At 32.5% G+C, this 18950-nt stretch overlaps 2 protein-coding genes across 2 annotated transcripts in view; one reads left to right on the top strand and one right to left on the bottom strand.

Moving 5' to 3' along the window:
- LOC134706860 (stimulated by retinoic acid gene 6 protein-like) overlaps window positions 1-13346 on the top strand; it is a 32724-nt gene extending 19378 nt beyond the window's left edge. Inside the window, exons 8-16 of the mRNA XM_063566176.1 lie at window positions 83-183; window positions 2872-2986; window positions 4450-4588; window positions 6752-6909; window positions 7415-7463; window positions 8681-8798; window positions 10001-10132; window positions 10933-11096; window positions 12551-13346. Of these exons, the coding sequence (XP_063422246.1) occupies window positions 83-183; window positions 2872-2986; window positions 4450-4588; window positions 6752-6909; window positions 7415-7463; window positions 8681-8798; window positions 10001-10132; window positions 10933-11096; window positions 12551-12843 (1269 nt within the window). The 3' untranslated portion in view covers window positions 12844-13346. The remainder of the gene's footprint in view (window positions 1-82; window positions 184-2871; window positions 2987-4449; window positions 4589-6751; window positions 6910-7414; window positions 7464-8680; window positions 8799-10000; window positions 10133-10932; window positions 11097-12550) is intronic.
- A 3967-nt stretch (window positions 13347-17313) lies between these two features.
- LOC134705686 (uncharacterized) lies at window positions 17314-18619 on the bottom strand. The gene is made up of 2 exons (XM_063564407.1): window positions 18319-18619; window positions 17314-18026 (listed from the first exon to the last, which is right to left on the bottom strand). Exons 1-2 carry the CDS (start codon window positions 18617-18619, stop codon window positions 17314-17316), a joined length of 1014 nt encoding a protein of 337 aa, XP_063420477.1.
- Window positions 18620-18950: the final 331 nt, after the last annotated feature.

Genomic DNA, 18950 nt, shown 5'->3' on the forward strand with positions numbered 1-18950 from the left:
TTTTTAAAGCTCTTTTGATTTATTATTCCCTTTATAGAAATTGAAACTTTCATTTCGATGCTTTAACGGTTTTTATTTTCAGAGCTCAAAATTATGCGCAAGCCAGCTGCAATATAATTATGTGAAGTGGCTATTGAAGAAACCAGAATGTGACATTAAAGATAAAGTCACAGGGTTGAAGAGGTATGAGTTTACAGTATTTTTTTTATAAACCTCGTGAAAAATAAAATTACCAAATTTTCAATTCAGTGGAAAATGCCAAACGCAAAGTCCCTAATCAAATGGTAAAATCAAACGATGGACAACAACTGTCATATTCCTGACATAGTACAGGCATTTTCAAATGTAGAAAATGGTGAATTGAACCTGGTTTTATAGCACTGAACCTCTCACTTGTATGACAGTTGCATCAATTTTCATTTATATTTACAACGATGTGTGAACAAAAAAGACATAATAGCTTAAATAGTCACAATATTGGTATAGCAGTCATCATTGTGTTACAATCTCAAAACAAACAAATATTTAACAAAAAAGCACAAAAAACATTTATCAAATTTGAAAACCACTGTTTCGCATGTATGTCGACAGAAAAGATAAATGTCACATAGAAAGAAATATAAAATAATTTGGTCGTTCAAAGTATTTAAATAAAAAATCATATAAAAAATGGTTAAAAAAAATTTAAAGTTATGTTTGAACAATTTTTAAGAAACAGACCGAGATTTAGAATTATCCAGAAGTTCTATAGAATTTTTAAAAATCAACATATAGTTATTACCACTACGCGAGTAAAACAATTTTGTATTTTCAAATTTATAATAGAACAGTACGACATATAATAGAACAATAACATAATGGTCGGATCTTTACAGAGTCACTTAATATGAACCAAAGAAACACAAACAGTCGCACATACAAAGCACACCAACAAAAATGAAAAATAAACATACTAACACATTTTCAAAGAATTTTCAAAGAGTTCTACAAGAAACAATAACCAATACATGAGAAATCATAACAATGTATCAACGTAGCTAGTGTCCCTTTTGCGATTTTAAATCAAACAAGATAACATTAATTTATAAAGAAAGCAAATTGATTTAATCTTCAAATCATATAATATCAAATTCAATCTGTGTAGTCGGTTAAATCTTTTCTTGTCAATTGAAGAAAGTAAAAGTAATCTTTTATTTTACTATGATCCATCAATTTGATTTAGGATTTTTCAATATGACTGGATGTTTCTTTACGCCCATCCCCCAAAACGGGTTAACAATTTGAACAATGTTAATTAAGAGATCTTGCAAATTTAAAATATTATATCATGCCAAATTAACAAAAACCTTCTTACACGCATGGTGTCATTATCCGTTGCATTGTAGAGAATGAAAGACAATAGAATTTGTAAACAAACAGGTAATAAATTCTGATTTAAACTTATTCTCAGATGAAAATAGGCATAAAACATTGTATAAACCATGAATTGTCACAAAGAAAACCACTCAAATCGGTGACTGTTCGATACGTTTTTTCTTGATTTGAATATAAGGAGCTTGTAATAAACCAATTAAATTAACAAGGCTAGAGTTTAGACTATAACACTTTGTGGCCTTTAAAATAGTTTTGCCTGTTTCCGTTAATTCTGCGCTACATCAGTTAGGTCCTTTGCTTGTATCAATCAAAGCTACAATGAAATGAATAGTTACCAAATGTACCAGGCTTATAATTTGATACGCCAGACGCGCGTTTCATGACACTCATAAGTGACGCTCAGATCAAAAGAGTTAGAAAGCCATAAAGTACAAATTTGAAGAGCATTGATGACCCAAAACTCCATAAAAGTTTTGCCAAAAACCACTTAGGTAATCCATGCCTGGGATAGGAAAATCCTTAGTATTTTGAATAATACACACTTTTGTGAACAGTACAATTTATAAAAATTACCATATAATTGATATTCATGTCAACACCGAACTTCTGACTACAGGGCTGCTGATACAATCGATATGATATAATTAGGATATGAATCAAGTAACACATGTGATATTGGAAATTGTTTGTAATACAAAACTGTTGCTTTCTTTAAAATTTCCCTGATTATATATTCGCTTTTTTGGCAATCGTTGCTTTTTTTACTTGATTTTGTTAATTTCTTCAAGATAACCAGATCGAGATTAATGCAACTTTTACTATAAATGAGTGGAATAAGGTTAACATCCAATCACAACAATCAGATTAGTAAAAGCAAAATACTTCAGTCTATTTTTATTTATAGGCTTATATTATAGGCAATCGTCTCAGAAAAAAATTCCTATATACCTTTATATAACACAAGGTACTTAAAGGCGATGACGAAATTCCGTTATATGCCGATTTCTCGGCTGTCAAACCCAGCGATAAATCGGCATATAACGGATTTTTGTCTCCGCCTGACATTTTTCTAAATCGCGAGTTAAGTATCTTGTGTAGAAACATAAAGGTATGTAGGCATTTTTTTCTGAGACGTGTGCCTGTGGTTTATAGCGTGACAGAGACAACTATTAACATATTGTACTTTTGATTAACTCTATGAATAATTATTTATATTTATTGCATGTATAAGAAAACTTACAAGTATGTATGTCCCTTTTGTATATTTGCCTCTCTTCAAATAAATAAGAAAATAAGATTAATAGGTTTGACCATTGTTTTTTTACAGATCTCTTGGTTCAGGGGGTGATAAATATAAAAAAAAAATGGGGAAAATAGTTAGCAAAAGTTACCAGGCTGAAAACATTGTTCTTGGTCTCTGATGTGTATAAAATAAACAAGTTAAAGTAAGTACTGTCAATGTTCGTGTCTTGCTTAATCTCTGTATCTTTTGTTAAGGTCAATCAAAGCTTACAGTAAAGATATAAAGAACAAAATTGGCCTGTATGGTCCACTACATGCATCACCTAGAGTACTTGGAACCTTTGTAGCAGCAGGAATTGTGTTATTTCAGGTTATATACATATTTTTCTGCAATAAGCCTGGAGCTGAAATGATATTGAGATTAACTGTTTCGTCGTAAATAAGCTTAATCATTCCAAATGTTATGCTAGTATCTATATTGGAGAACGTTTGTACATCTTTTATCAGCAAGGGCGTTAGGCGTTGGTTTTTTTAAAACTTTTTCGGTTAAAATAAAAAAAAATCGATGGTCAAACGATTTAATGAACTAACTTACCTCTCACACGTACTTCTTATTTCAGTTTTTGTTTCTTGAGTAACTATATTAAAGAAAACATTTTCTACCTAACCTATAGTTCCCTGTCGTTTTATGAATTATATGCAGTATTTTATTAAATTGTTAAATATGGTGGTCGTGTGTCTTTAATTGACTTTGTTTGTGTGGTTTCTTTTACAACCTTCGATTCTGAAAGACAAATTTGTGACTTGTACGCAATCGTAAGAGATAAAGCCCGTTAGGTATTTTGGACCATTTGATGCTCTTTGTTGTTCGTTTTTATTTGTTTGTCTCCAGAGGAGTCTGAAGTTAGTGCTTTCTGTTATCTTTTGTTCGTAATTTTACAATAGAACACCTTATATTCACTTTACTGATTTTGATTCCTCATTCCTGGTGTGTATGGTTTGTATGAACAGAATCATTTTACTAAAACAAGAACTTATGCTCTGAATGCTTGAAAGTCATTTAATGTTGAGGTAAAAAAGAGAATACGCGTATTTTGGTGTGAAGAATTCCTTTTGATGAGATGTTACTGGTGTATAATTTAAACAAACGTATTTCACCGATTTTCAATGCTCATCAATCGGGAAAGAAGATACAAAGCAAGGTATCAAACTAAAAATAAATAAATAGCATGGAATAAAATAGAAGAGATACATTGTATGTCAAAAATGTAGCTTGTCATACAATGGAAGTATCATTTCTTCCTTCTAATGCGAATACACAGATCAAAATAGGTAAAAGAATAAATCAGTTGTCTACTCTTGTATCTAAATTAGAGACCGAGAAAACATAGCCAGTTGTTACAGAATAGCTCTCATCGTATCAGTCAACCACTTCGTGAAGATGTTCTTTGCCACTTATTGATTTGCAGATTCAAGTTATTTTGTCCATACCTCTATTGAAGCAGTTTTTGATGTAGTGAATACAACCCTGTTTATGACGTCTGTATATGAAACGACACACGATGGGGAAAAGGGTATATGTAACTGTTGGGAAATTAAAAATTAATCGTTGCAAAAAAAAAACAGTTTTAAGTTGATGTTCATATAGAATTAAATACCAAGATACAACATAGACATTTTAGTTTTGGTTGTATCTTTAATCTCATGTTAACCTGAATTGAGATGCAAGCACTCATTTATTCTATTATGTCAAATTATCGACGCATTACTTATTGTTGATGTTATATATAGATTTGATAGATATTTGAAATATGATTTATGATTCTGTTTCAGGTTGGCATGGGACTGCTCACTTTTTATATTCACGATAACCCTGGACTTCAGTTAACGACATACATCCAAACTCAGTACCTCAATACGTCTAAAGAGGCATCAGTACCTGAATTGAAATTATGGGCTACTGTTGCAGAAGGTAAATATATATATACTGAGCCAAAAAAGTTTAGCAACAAAAATGTGAAATTTTATTTTATTACAAAATCATAGCAACATATTCATGAGGATTTTCTTTGTATGGAGCGCGGAAGGGTCAAAATGTGGAAATGAGTATAGTGTTATTCAAAATCAATTTCTCAGCCATACCCTACGTGTACCTATGAAGGATTGGCGGGCACACAAGCAGCTGTCCTTAGTCAATGCACTACTTTTGTGGCTGAAAAAAAGTTGTCACGTGTTGACGTAAAGCGAAGGAAGCGCTCCTCCCTTGACAATAGTTTTTTGGGTCTACCAAATATCGACCTATCGTGTGCAGTTGCAATTTGTCGATATCTGTTTGTTAGTCTCTAAACTGTTGCCTTATGCACATTAAATCGAGCTACGAAGGTAGCAACACTCGTTCCGGCATCAACCATTCCAAAGGGCATTCTGACAGTCATTTTCGGGGAGGCCTGGTTGACGCCCCATGTAATTTGTTTCATAGATGTATGTGTTTTTCTTACTAATGGGGTGTTTCTGAACGTTAGTGAAAAAGAAATTTTTAATATCGCTTTAAAAGTACAGGTACAGAAGGTATAACATTGATAACACGTGCAAAGCTGAAATGGCGCGAAATCAATCACTATGAAAAAAGTACGACTTTTTCAAATTACAGGTAAAACTAAGGACTATATCAATAATTTTTGAATAAATTTTTTTCCAGAAAGAACAAAAACAAATTTTAAAAAGAAAGTGTTGCTAAACTTTTTTGGCTCAGTATATATATACTGTATATATTTATCCATTTAAAGTATTATGCAGCATGTAGTAAAGAAATATTTTGCAAATACAACTGATTTATCGACCTCTGTTTGAAGAAATCCATTTTTAATCAGATTAATAGCTTAGTTAAATATACCACATATAAAAATTATTGGAAAGACTCTTGGTTTTTATTAGATATTCACTCAAAAAGACTTTTCAGATATACTAGTAATTTTTTTTCAAGATATTTCATGATTTTGTGTACACACTATTATGATAACATTTGGGAAAACTGAGTTTGTTTTGTCACTAAAGTAACCATAGTTTCTTATTTTCTCTCAATATGAACATTATCTGGGTTTTTTTATAAAACTTTCAAGTAGTAGTTTTGTTTTCTAAATAAAGTTTCACTAGCTATTTAGGGCGCTCAATCGCAATTCTATTTTTCTTGAAAACGTATCTTGGCGATTGAATCATATTTGAATTTGTAAAATACAGTAAATTGGACGTTATTATATGACACTTTTTGTGGAGTTCAAAAAACGTCATAGTCCTTTCAAGTCACAATCAAGTTGCGTTATCTTATGGACAACAACAATAGGATATTTGTTTTTAAGCATCTTTTTCATATAAACAAATTGCGACCGATAGCAATTTCTGTTAAACATTTCAAAAAGACTGCACCTACAAAATAGGCACGAAAGATACCAGAGGGACAGTCAAACTCATAAATCGAAAATAAACTGACAACGCCATGGCTACAAATGATAAGGACAAACAGACAAACAATAGTACACATGACACAACATAGAAAACTAAAGAATAAACAACACAAAATATACATGAGGCCAACATAAAACATTGTATACACACGATCCTGTAACTGTATATTAAACTTTTGCAGAAGTCGTTTAACTTCAGCACAGAAGTCTCATATATGTCAAACTAAGCTTGTTTAAAAAGTCCGTAGCAAGAAAATCATTGTCTGGAAGGTTTTAGTTCATCAATTGTGACATTTTATAACATTGACAGACGAATAATGTAATTGATAGTCATGCAAATAAACTCCTAATAGATTACATATGTTAGATGATGCGGATTTCGTCTACAAAAGACTCATCACTGACGCTCGAATAAAAAAAAAAGGAAAAGGAAAGATAAATTACGAAGTTGAAAAACCTAACCATCTTAACACTTCCCTTCTACCAGCTTTCGTCCGTTCCCTCTCAGTAAACTTCTTTAACATTATAAGATTACAGCATAGGAATATATTGCGTCTTCGAATCCTATTTCACAAACGCAATAGTTTCAACAGCTACTATCGTAGATTTCTGACCGTCAAAAAAATGTATTTCAGATTTGTATTTATTATATGCTTAACCGTTCTCTTTTTTAGTTGGTTTTTACGTTTCATTATCTGTGTCTAGCATATTCATGGTCGGTTATGTCATTGCAATCTTCATCAGTTATCGTAAAGATCTAGAAAAGATGCAAAGAGGAGACTACACATTCTTGCCATTGAAACTCAGAAAAAGCTTAAATGACAATCTTGTTGTAAGTGTTATCATCTCATTATGAACATTGACTTTGTTGGAATGTTTTCAACATGTATAGATCCAGGGTGATTCTGTTATAATATTTAAAACATTTCTTTTTTATCCTGTCAAAAGTATTGGAATTATTTAATACGAGATATGCTAAACGCTTAAATTGAACAATATCTTGTATTGATAACGATAAAAAGAAGGGATCTTTGTATTTAAAAAAAAAGGAAAAGGTAAAGGTATCTTCAAATCAGTTGTCTAGTTTCTAAATTAGAAATATAATAACTTGAGTTTTCTAAATAAAAAAATACAACAATATTTAAAAAAAAAAAGCAACACCATAGAATTAAGTTTGCTGAAGAACAATGACAATGGCTCCTCAGTTATATAGCAGTATTGCCTTATATAGCATGCTGTTGAATCCTTAATACTAGCCTTTTATGGTAAACAGGGTTGGTAACGTGCTATGGTTTTTATTATTTTAATTAGTTACTTTTCACTTTTTTCATTTTTAGACATCAAGTTTACGATATTCTGGTGCACAGATTGTATATTTGATATGGTGTAAGTTGGCGTATTATATCTGAAACGTATCCATTGTCTTTAAGCGAAATATATCTATCATATCTGGAAAGGAAAAATGAAATAAATCTTAGAAAGATACTTCATATTCAGCACCAAATACCGTTACCGATTGGCCATTATGACAAAAGTGTGTCAGAAATCATATCTGATATTCTTCCTCAGTCATAACCGTTCATCATTACCAAACTGAACAAAGAAATAACACGACGGGTGCCGTATACGGTGCAGGAAATGCTTACCCTTCCGAAGCACCTGATTTCACTCCCAATTTTTAGTGGAGTTCGTGTTGTTTCTTATTTATTATTTATAACTGTTGATGTAAATGTCCTTTGGTTTTGTGAGTCTTTGTTTACTCCTTAGTTTTGATTGTTATTGTCTTTGTAATCCAAAAAAAAATTAGAGTTCCGGGCCGAATCCGAAACAATATTCAAATTAAATTATTCTACCGTTTTAAAAGTTCCTTGTAGATATTTCTAAGAGCCTTTGTGATCTAGCGCGTCGTGCATAGTGCAATTTATGACAAACGAGACAATTTTAGTTTTGAAATTATGAATTTCCCCGACCGTAGCAGCATTATACCAACTATATATTTCCAAACTCATTCGAATCAATTATTTGGTGCAGTCAGTTGCTATAATAAAACAAGATTTTTACTGGTTTAAAATAAAATAAGAAGATGTTGTATAACTGCCATCGACATAATTATCCACAAGCGACAAGATGTCATAGACGTTAACGACTCAATGTAACAGTAGGATTTTAACAATGAACTATTTACAGCATAGTAAGCTAAGAAAGACTATATACATACATATGTAAAACAATTCAACCGCGAAAATAAACGTCCTGATTAAGATATAAAAGTAATCCATGAAAAATATATATGATATACGGCAACAAACGACAACTACTGAATTAGAAGCGTTTGACTTGTTCCTGCAAACTTATAAAACTGTCTTCCATACCTCTTCTTTAAAACTAACACGTTTACGTCTATTTTTACGGAATTATGTATATAATAATGTCGATTGTGTGTTTTGTCTTTACTTAAAAAATACTCAGAGAAGTGACATAGATTAAACATTACTGGCAAGGTACAAATCAATCAATTGAAACTAATGATTGAAAATTTGATTATTGGTAATTGTATAACAGATTGTATCAAAAGAATAAAATGTGGTTTTGATTTATTTCAGGCTACCTATTGATAATAGGGATGTTATGGATAGCTTGCTTTATGATATCTTACATTATAATTTTGCCTCTTGCTGGAAAAGTTTCATTTTCATTTTTTGAGCCAGTTCTTGTTGCTGTGTGAGTATCATAAAGAGATACTGGTATTTCTTTTTTAATGATAAGTCTGTTCCTTATTATCTCTTATACCTATACCGAACCAATTGCAAATTAAATATTTTAAATTACAAACACGTGTTGCTTGATTCTCTAACACATCAAATGAATGGATAATTACTGTCATTTATATTACACAAACTGCTTGATAATATAATTCAGTATAAATCTGGCATTTCAACAAGAACCTCTTATGAACTTAACGAGTAAAAAATCCTATAAAAATTTACGGACAGGATGACCAGTTGATTGACCGCTAGAATATCTGTTTCACAATTGACGATGGCTATTTTTAAATTGTAGAATAAGACTCATTGCCGGGTTTTAATTCACACAAGCAATACAACAGCTTCAACATGTATAACAGAATCTCCTTATTCTGATGTTGCACCTGGATTTGTGCATCAGTCATAACATTTCTGTGATGTGATTTTTACAGTTTTGTCTTTTCTGATAGTTATAGTGATATAAGATACAAACTATGCCAATTAGAGTTTAGGAAGGTCGTCATCTGTAGTTACTTATAATAAAAAGATATACTAAAATCGATTGGATTACAGGGATCATATTGTTGCCTGTTCTATCCTTATGTTGATTTATTCGATAGCTATGTTCGTCAGTCTAAATATTTTGACAATAGACATTTTAAAGAAGAAAAAACAAAATGTAATGCTCACTAAATTATCCCAGACATAGATTACCTTAGCTATATGTGGCACATTTTTTTTTGGAATTTTGTAGCCTAAATGCACTTTAACTTTGTACTTGTTTGGTTTTATAAATATTTTGATATGAGCGTCACTGAGGAATCTTATGTAGACGAAACGCACATCTGACTTAACTATTTGGTTATCTCTAATAAAATGGATGGTGTTTTGATATAACGAATATACAATTTACAATAAATTATAGCAAATTATCATAATAATTTGAGACATGGTTTTACAGAATGAATAAAAAAAGGCAACCTAAGGTACAACCGTTAGTCTCACAAGGGGTTAAATAACAAAGCAAACCAATCTGAACAAGAGATGCTGCAAAAAAAATGAAGTATATGATCCAACATGATATCGATTTTTAAATGTTACCATCATTCCCATTGTAAAGATAAGATCAATGAACAAACACAGCATACCTATTTCTTTGTGTCTTTTGTCATTTTTCAGACCGTTGATGATGATAAACTTCGGCTTCCATAAACTGCAACTTTTTTTAACAAGAAAATTCTTCCTGCAAGATATGCCTGTTATTATGCCTAGAGGAATTAAAACTCAGAAAACTCTTGCTTTGGAAAATTTGTGAGTATTGACATTAGTTTAAAAACATTTGTAAGTCAACACAGCACATGCGTTGATTCTAGTGAAGTTTGGTAATCAGTCAGTGAATAAAAAAACGTTTGGTGAGATCCAACAGCAGAAATAAACCCTAAATCAAATGTCAAAAATAGTAGTCAGGAAATGACATACGATAAGCAAAATTATAGAAAACTGTTGATTGAATAATGCGATTCACTAATTAATACGGTTGAAACCATAAACTTCCTGTTTCACTTCTTATGCAAACTTTTTTTTTAAACTCGATAAGTTAACACTGCTTCAAAAGCGTCCACAATTTTAGAAGGTTTTCAACCCTTTTCAGATTAGTATTGCCTTTGGATACCGAAATTGTTTGTCATTCCTATAAAATACTGGTTAACTAACAGAAACAGTGTTGTGTGCATAGAACACTCCTCTTTCATTTATAAATTGCCAGTTATCATCATATTATTCCTCTAATGATACATCAAAAGCGTTGACCAATTATGAAAAGAGATGTGACCCGGATGTTTATTCCATTCAAATGAATAGCTGTAAAGCTGCATGTTAGTGTGCATAGGAGAATAAAAGTATCAATAAAGGAGAACACATTTGGAGAACACATTTGGAGGCTACATTATTGGATTATTTTTTTGATTTCTATATCAAACTTTGGATTAAAAATTATCAAATAAGTTGCATAGTTTGATACGTATGCTTTATTTTTTTCGGGTATTTTGTTAGTTCTTGTACCCTTTGTATTATATATCCACATTTTCTATCCAATATTTGTTCTTTTTCAGAAAAATGTTCAACATATTGTCATTCTTCATGTTCTTCTTTCACGTCATCATTGAATTTGTCAGTTGTTTGACGAGGATTACGGCTGGTCTATGGATCGGTTTGATATCACTAGCCAGAATAGATAAATATATGCTTCCAAGGGGTTATGAGAAGCAGGACACAGGTAACTTAATTATAAAACTATGTTAACGCTGTCTCTATTTGTGACACCTTGCTGTGTAATTTTAACGTATATAGATATAATACCTGACTGTGTAATTCAAAATTAAATTCATTTTCCCTTTTACGTTGATACGTACCTTTTTAGAGACGGCTGCGTGAGCTCAAAGATTAAAACATATCTCAATGAAATTGTTTTTGAAATAAAATAAAACAAAAAATCATTGATTTGATTGAATGTTGTTTGCTTTACGCCGCATTAGCACAAAAAGAGTTATATCGCGGCGAATAATTCAACAAAAATTCAAAACGTTGAGGTAACCCGAATGTTGCTTCTTCTGGCAAAAACATAAACAGATTGACTTCTAATTCTGATATACATAAGTAAGTTTTCTTAATTGTTTGTATTATCTCACCCTTTATTTGACAAGCACTTCTTTGATGACATGAATTATCATTGATATGGTCATATTTATGAACTAAAAAATGAAAAACTGCAAGTTTAATAATTAATTGCGTCCGAAGCGCTTTTCTGAATTCACCTTCATCAGGAACGCTCAAAGCCAAATATTTGAAATCTGAAAATGGATTAGTACCAAAAATCGGTGAAAAGCTATATAACAAAAATACCTAAAATGAATAGCCAAATTCATCTAAAACCCACTTTGCCTGAATGAGTAAAACCCTTAGTTTTATAATAATTTCAAAATTTATAAACAGACAGTTTTAGTAAATAAAATTGAGAATGGATATGGGGAATGTGTCAAATAGACAACAACCCGACCGTAGAAAAAAACAACAGCAGAAGGTCACCAACAGGTCTTCAATGTAGCGAGAAATTCCCGCACCCGGAGGCGTCCTTCAGCTGGCCCCTAAACAAATATATACTAGTTCAGAGATAATGAACGCATTACTAATTTTCAAATTGTACACAAGAAACTAAAATTGAAATAATACAAGACTAACAAAGGCCTGAGGCTTTTGACTTGGTACGGGCGCAACAATGCGGCGGGGTTAAACATGTTTGTGAGATATCAACCCTCCCCCTATACCTCTAGCCAATGTAGAAAAGTAAACGCATAACAATACGCACATTAAAAAGTTTGGTAAATCATGTCAGTACCGAAGCACTGACTACTGAGCTGATGATACCTTGGAGACTGATAGTCCACCAGCAGAGGTATCGACCCAGTGATGTAAAAAATTACGTTAGCTGTATTTTTCAAAACTTTTAGAAATGTTTCTTTTCAATGCACTTCAACTTTGTACTGCATTTGGCCTTTTTAACTTCTTTGGGTCCGAGCGTCACTGATGAGTCTATTGTAGACAAAACGTGCGTCTGGCGTAAATACAAAATTAAATCCTCGTATCTAGAATTAGTTTATTTTATAGTGAACTGATTGATATAGCCATGAATTGAAATGTTACCATCGTAAAACACTTTTTATTTTATCTCAGGCTATTCGGCGTATATTGGTATGTTAATGGTAGAGGTTCATCACAGAAATCCAGTAGCGTCAGTATTTTGTAACGAATTATTAGTTAGCAACAGAGAAAAGAGTCGTGCTAACGTTTTTCTAGCACCTGTAAATGATCAACAAGGGAATTTCGAAACAATCAGTCAAATAAATAGACATATTTGCCGTAAATGGGCTAAGCTAGTCACACTTATCAACAATCCATCGGCCAGACGTAATTTTGTTGAAGAGAAATGTGAATGTTCAACCGAACAAGTTGAAATCGTCATATAGTTGGAAGACCTTGTTGATCTAGAGGAATATTATCTTAAAATGGCTATTGTTTAAAGAACTCACAACGATGTTAATAATTTTGTTAGAGGCTAAGAGAGATGTGGTTATAATATAGTATGTCTTATATCATCCAGGAATATGTATGTTTTAATAGAGAGAAAAAAAGATTGGCATTAACTAAGGCAATTTGTTCAGCAGAAATATGTATCAAGACGATTTAATAACATCTAAATAGTTTATTACCATCTTACATTATTATGTTTTATTATTGAATGTGTGTATATATTTATAGTAGATCGTTGTATCGGTTTGGCCGCTATCTGCGAACTTTCTTTGTAATTATTTTATTTTCAATACAAGATGAAACATGTGAAATTACATAATACAGAATTGATACAAAGTTAAAAAGTTAATTAACACTTGTAAGATCGATCAAATCCTAAACGTATAATAAGATATACATATTACAATTGATTTTGTTAATAAAATGCTGCTTCTAACAATCCATTTTTATTTTTCGTGTACGGGTTAAGAAACATACAGAGGATTTTTCTATTTTAATCAAATACTTTTAACATTCTATCCCACCATATTTCGAGGGCAACATGCTCTTACATCTACATTTGTATATATAGTATTAAAGTAGCGACAAGATATAAATAACTGTTTTACTGTTGAAAAAATCATCAAACAAAACTAAAATGACCTCTTTTGCACTAAAAGGCAAGACGATGTCATAATTTCTAATCCAATCTATAATCTTTCTTTTAAAGAAATTACATGGTAAAATTCTAAGAACAATATTAAATTAAAATTTTGTAAAAACGAATTTCTGGTTATGATGAAGGGCATGGAATAAATAGCATTCCAATCTTCAATCTGTATATATTTAGGTCTATTTCCCATTTGTTACGGGAAGATAATGATAATACTTTATTCCTCCAGAAATAAATTATAGAAAAAATCACAAGATTTTGGGTTCTTTCTTCAACTTTATCTACTAATTTTTTTCAATATTATCAAGTTTAGAACGACTTTTCCATCTATTTGGAATAGCACTTAAAATACCATAAAACTCTACAAAACTAGTATTGATATCATACTTTTTCTCAAATTCTTCATATGAGAATAATGTATTATATCTGACACCAGATTGTTGATAAAAAAATACACAATTTTCAAAATCATCTTGCCATCCATAGTGATGTTTGGATTTAGCCATATGGACTGGCCCAGAATATCGGTATTGCTTTCAACTTTCAACTTATTTTTCAATTTTGAAAAATTAACCAGGATATAATGACAAAAAGGATTGTCTTTTTTTGCTAAATAAAGCAATCCTTCCTATGATTCTATGTTCTATCAATTACGTTATGGTTTATAAACGGGTGGGTATTAAGGCAACATTCCGCCATGATTCATATATTTACTGGTATATTCAAATGGAAAAATCACAAAAATTCTGAACTCCGAGTAAATTCAAAACGGAAAGTCCGTATTCAAATGGCAAAATCAAATGTTAAAATTACAACCAACGAATGGAGAAAAACTGTCATGTTTCTGACCAGGCACAGGCATTTTAAATGTAGAAAATGCTGGATTGAACCTGGTTTTATAGCGATAAACCTCTCACTTGTATGACAGTAGCATGAAATTCCGTTATTTTACAACGATGCGTGAACATAATAGACACAATCGGTAAAATAGCCAAATATGGTTACAGCAGTCACCACTGTGCGACAATCTCAAAACAAACAAACATTTACAAAAAAAGGATAGAAAGCAACTATCAAATTAAAAAACACATTCATTGTTATGCATGTTTGATGTCAGAAAATGTAGACGTCAAATAGGACGAAATTCTGTCGTTCAATGTATATTCAAAACAACTATTATTTCGCATGGGAATGGTGGTGTGCAGGGTTAAAATATCAAAAAATATGTTAGAATTTATTTCAGAAACAGACTGAGATCTAAATTTATCCAGAAGTTTTTTAGAATTTCTTACAATCCATATATATAGTTAATACCACTTCACGAGTTAAATAATTTTGTCGTTTGTTGTTCAAAGTATTATCACATTTATAATAAAACAATAAGATAATGATATAATAGAACAATAGAAAAAATGATGGGGTATCTTAAAGTACAGAGTCATGTTATAAGAACAAAAAATAACACAAAAAGTCGTATATATAATGAACACCAGCAAAAATGAAAGATAATTCAAACACATTGACGTGAAGTATAAGTACAATATCACACTGAGTGAAGACGTCAGAACGCAGAATCTATTAATCAAGACCAACATTTATTATTTTTGAAGTTGAAACGGAATATTTATCAACAAGGTATTGGTACCTTCCGATGAATCTTTTTAGAAAAAGGACGAGACGTTCTTTAACATACCCCTGGTTCATCAACTTTCTGTTCAGACACTGGTGACGCTTTGAAAAGTTTGAATAGGAGCTGCAAGCTCTTGAATATCGAATAAGTTGGGACACGTATATCCAATATGCAGGTGAAGTTGGTATCTTGCTACTAAGGTTGGGGGAATTACAATTTCAAAATTAAAATCGTCTCGTTGTCATAGATTCTGGTACTGAGATGACTGGGTATGTCAAATTCGAGATATAAGTCTAAAAATGAGGCGGAGAAAGCCATGTATGTTGTTTCTTTATTTTTGTTCTGTAGGATATATAAATGGAACCCAATCAGAAAAGTTCTGATTGTTAATGGAAAGAACATCATCAATATATCTGAAAGTGTAATTAAATAATTTGGCTTCTTTGATCTTCTTGTTTTTGAAAAGTTTCTGAAGGAACTCCGATTTATATGAAAATAAGAAGAGGTCGGCAGAGAATGGCGACCAGTCCGACCTAGTTACAATTTGTAAAAGTTAACTAGTATTGTAAAGAACGGTCTTCAAAACGGCGCCTTGGCTAACACCGAAGAGCAAGCAACCATTCAAAAAGAACAACCAACGATTTCATCTATAGGAAAAATGTGAAACGAGAAATACTTAAGAATAAAACCAACAACTGCCTCTGAAAATCAGTCCACACATAGGAAATAATTCTTGATGTTAAACCACTTGATTACAAACTTTTATATTAGCTATTTTCTTAAATTTTTGGCCACCAAATGCTTATTATTTTCAGCATAGGGAAATGTTCAAGGGCACAAAAATCCACATTCAGACAGGGAAAATACATTATCTGCACTTAAGTATTACTGAGTGGTACTCAAATTAATCTGGAAGGTCGAATACTATAAATCTCTTCAAGAAAACACCAATCAATTTCCATTATTGCTACTCATCTTAATACATTACTGGGTCGCATACACCCGTCGCTTTAAGAGCTAAATGTTGCCTAATACCTATTGAGATAATAAAAAAAAATGAATGAAACTATATTTACATAGTTATCAAAGGTACCAGTACTATAATTTATTACGCCAGACGCGCGTTTCGTCTTCATAAGACTCATCAGTGACGCTCAGATCAAAATAGTTGTAAAGCCAAACAAGTACAAAGTTAAAGAGCATTAATGACCCAAAGTTCACAAAAGTTGTGCCAAATACGGCTTAGGTAATCTATTCCTGGGATAAGGAAATCCTTAGTTTTTCCAAAAATTCTGAGTTTTGTAACAAAAACTTTATAAAATGACCACATAATTGATACTTATGTCAACACCAAAGTGCTGACGACTTGGATGGTGATACCCTCGGGGACGAAACGTTCACCAGCAGTGGCATCGGCCCAGTGGTGTAAATAGTTATCAAAGGTACAAGGATTATAATTTATTACGACAGACGCGCGTTTAGTCTACATAAGACTCAACAGTGACGCTCATATCAAAATACATAGTTTTTAAAAATTTGTTTTCATCATGACGAATTCGCAAATATAATTGCTATTCATTTAAAAAAAATAGAACTGTAATACCACATTCAGTATTCAATGTGCTATTCAGTTACAACAGGATAACTCGTTTTAGTCGTAGATAAAGGCAACAGTAGTATACCGCTGTTCAAAATTCATAAATCGATACAGAAAATAAAATCCGGATTACAAACTAAAACTGAGGGAAACGTACCAAATATAAAAGAACTACGACACAACAGAGACACAACAACGAAATTGCGATTAATCCGGTTTTTGGTGGATTCGTGTTGATCAACCCTTAGCTTATTTGTTTCTGTTTTGGACGTATTGATAATAGTAAACACAAAAGCGTCTTCAATGTTCGTAAGCTTTACTAGTCTATGATATACAAGAGAGACGTCGGCAAGTGACGACGTTGCGGGCCTATTGTTACGTAAATGGCGGTAAAACGTTAAACAAATAAAAGAGTATAAAGTAACTATAACTAATTCACCAAATTCTAGGGGCCGCAAAATGCAATTACTGTTCATGTATTGTTCATAAAAAAGGGTATTGAAAAAAACACTTTTAACAATTAAAGTTCATATTTCCAGTGGCACCAGTTTCACAATTGGTCTCGTGGTAATCAGTCCATTTGGTGTACGTAGTTTGACTGCTCTTACGACTCCATTCTTCCCGGTGATCAAATCTTTTATAACTGCTAGTTTCCACATCATTCTCGGTGAATTGTCCATGATTTGTACGACGGAACCGATTTTCACATGTGCGCTTTGGTCTCCGGCGACGCGATGAAATTCTCGTAATCCGGTGAGGTATTCCATTCTCCATTGTTTTGTAAAGTGTTCAATCAAAGTTACTTTATGGTTAAAACGTTTGTTTGCCTCTGTGAAATCTAAATTAAAATTATTGTCCTCTGAATCAGAATTGTTGTCTTGCGATAATCTTCTTCCCTGCAGTAGATGTGACGGCGTAAGCGGCTCTGGATCTCGGATGTCGGACGATACATACGTAATCGGACGATCGTTGATTACACGTTCAATTTCTATCAAAGTTGTTCGTAATACGTCAGAATTTACTTGTGATTTTCCGAGCACTTTTTTCAATGTTGTTTTCGTAATTCCAACTAGTCTCTCCCACCATCCACCGTACCACGGTGCTGCTTTCGGGATAAATTTCCAATTAATTTGAATTTTCATTTCCTTCGGAATGTCATGTGAGGCGGAAACAAAGGTTGGTGCATTATCGGAATACACAGTACTCGGAATTCCTCTCCTACTAACGAATCGTCTAAACGCTAATTTGAATGATTTAATTGTCATATCTGTAACAAGTTCTAGGTGTACGGCACGAATACAAGCACATGTGAATAGGCAAATATACGATTTTGTAACAAGTCCATTATCTTTAACGAATAGTGGTCCAGCGAAATCAACACCAGTTGTCGTAAAAGATAATGTACTCCGATAATGCACCAACCATTGAAGACGCTTTTGTGTTTGCGTGCATGAAACTGGGCTGTGGCTGACTTTCTTGATGATTTGTGTAATTAATAAACTCGTGTGCATTTGGGTTTAGCAATGACTTACTTGACTGTTTGACTGTGATTTCCGATTCCTTAATGATTTTTGAAACTTTAGTTACACTCATTTCTATGTCATATGTGTATCTGTCGGCTTCCTCTATTTCTTCGCTCACTTCCTCTTCCGATAGTTCCTCCACAATCTTCTCGTTCAGTTGATCGATCGTTTCCTGCTTCTTCACAATAAGTCCTCGAATGGTTGAAAGTTCACTAACGTCATATTCCTGCAAAAGTTCCTCGGAACTCGGTTCCACTTTCTTCAGTAACTTTGTAAGAACTCCCCGATGTCCAGCTCGTCTGGTCTTCATCTTCGCGGTACTCATCTTTCGTATTCTTCTGTTTTTGTCACGGCACCAATGTTTTGGACGTATTGATAATAGTAAACACACAAGCGTCTTCAATGTTCGTAAGCTTTACTAGTCTATGATATACAAGAGAGACGTCGGCAAGTGACGACGTTGCGGGTCTATTGTTACGTAAATGGCGGTAAAACGTTAAACAAATAAAAGAGTATAATGCGGGGTTCACACATTGCCGATTATTGCTCCCGTTTGAGATCAGACAGCAATACGACACGAAAAGTGTAAAAGTCGGATTAGTATCCTCAATTATCTGGAATGTCCTATCATTGTCTGAACG

Source organism: Mytilus trossulus, chromosome 2, assembly GCF_036588685.1.
Source record: "Mytilus trossulus isolate FHL-02 chromosome 2, PNRI_Mtr1.1.1.hap1, whole genome shotgun sequence".
Classification (NCBI taxonomy): Eukaryota; Metazoa; Mollusca; class Bivalvia; order Mytilida; family Mytilidae; genus Mytilus; species Mytilus trossulus.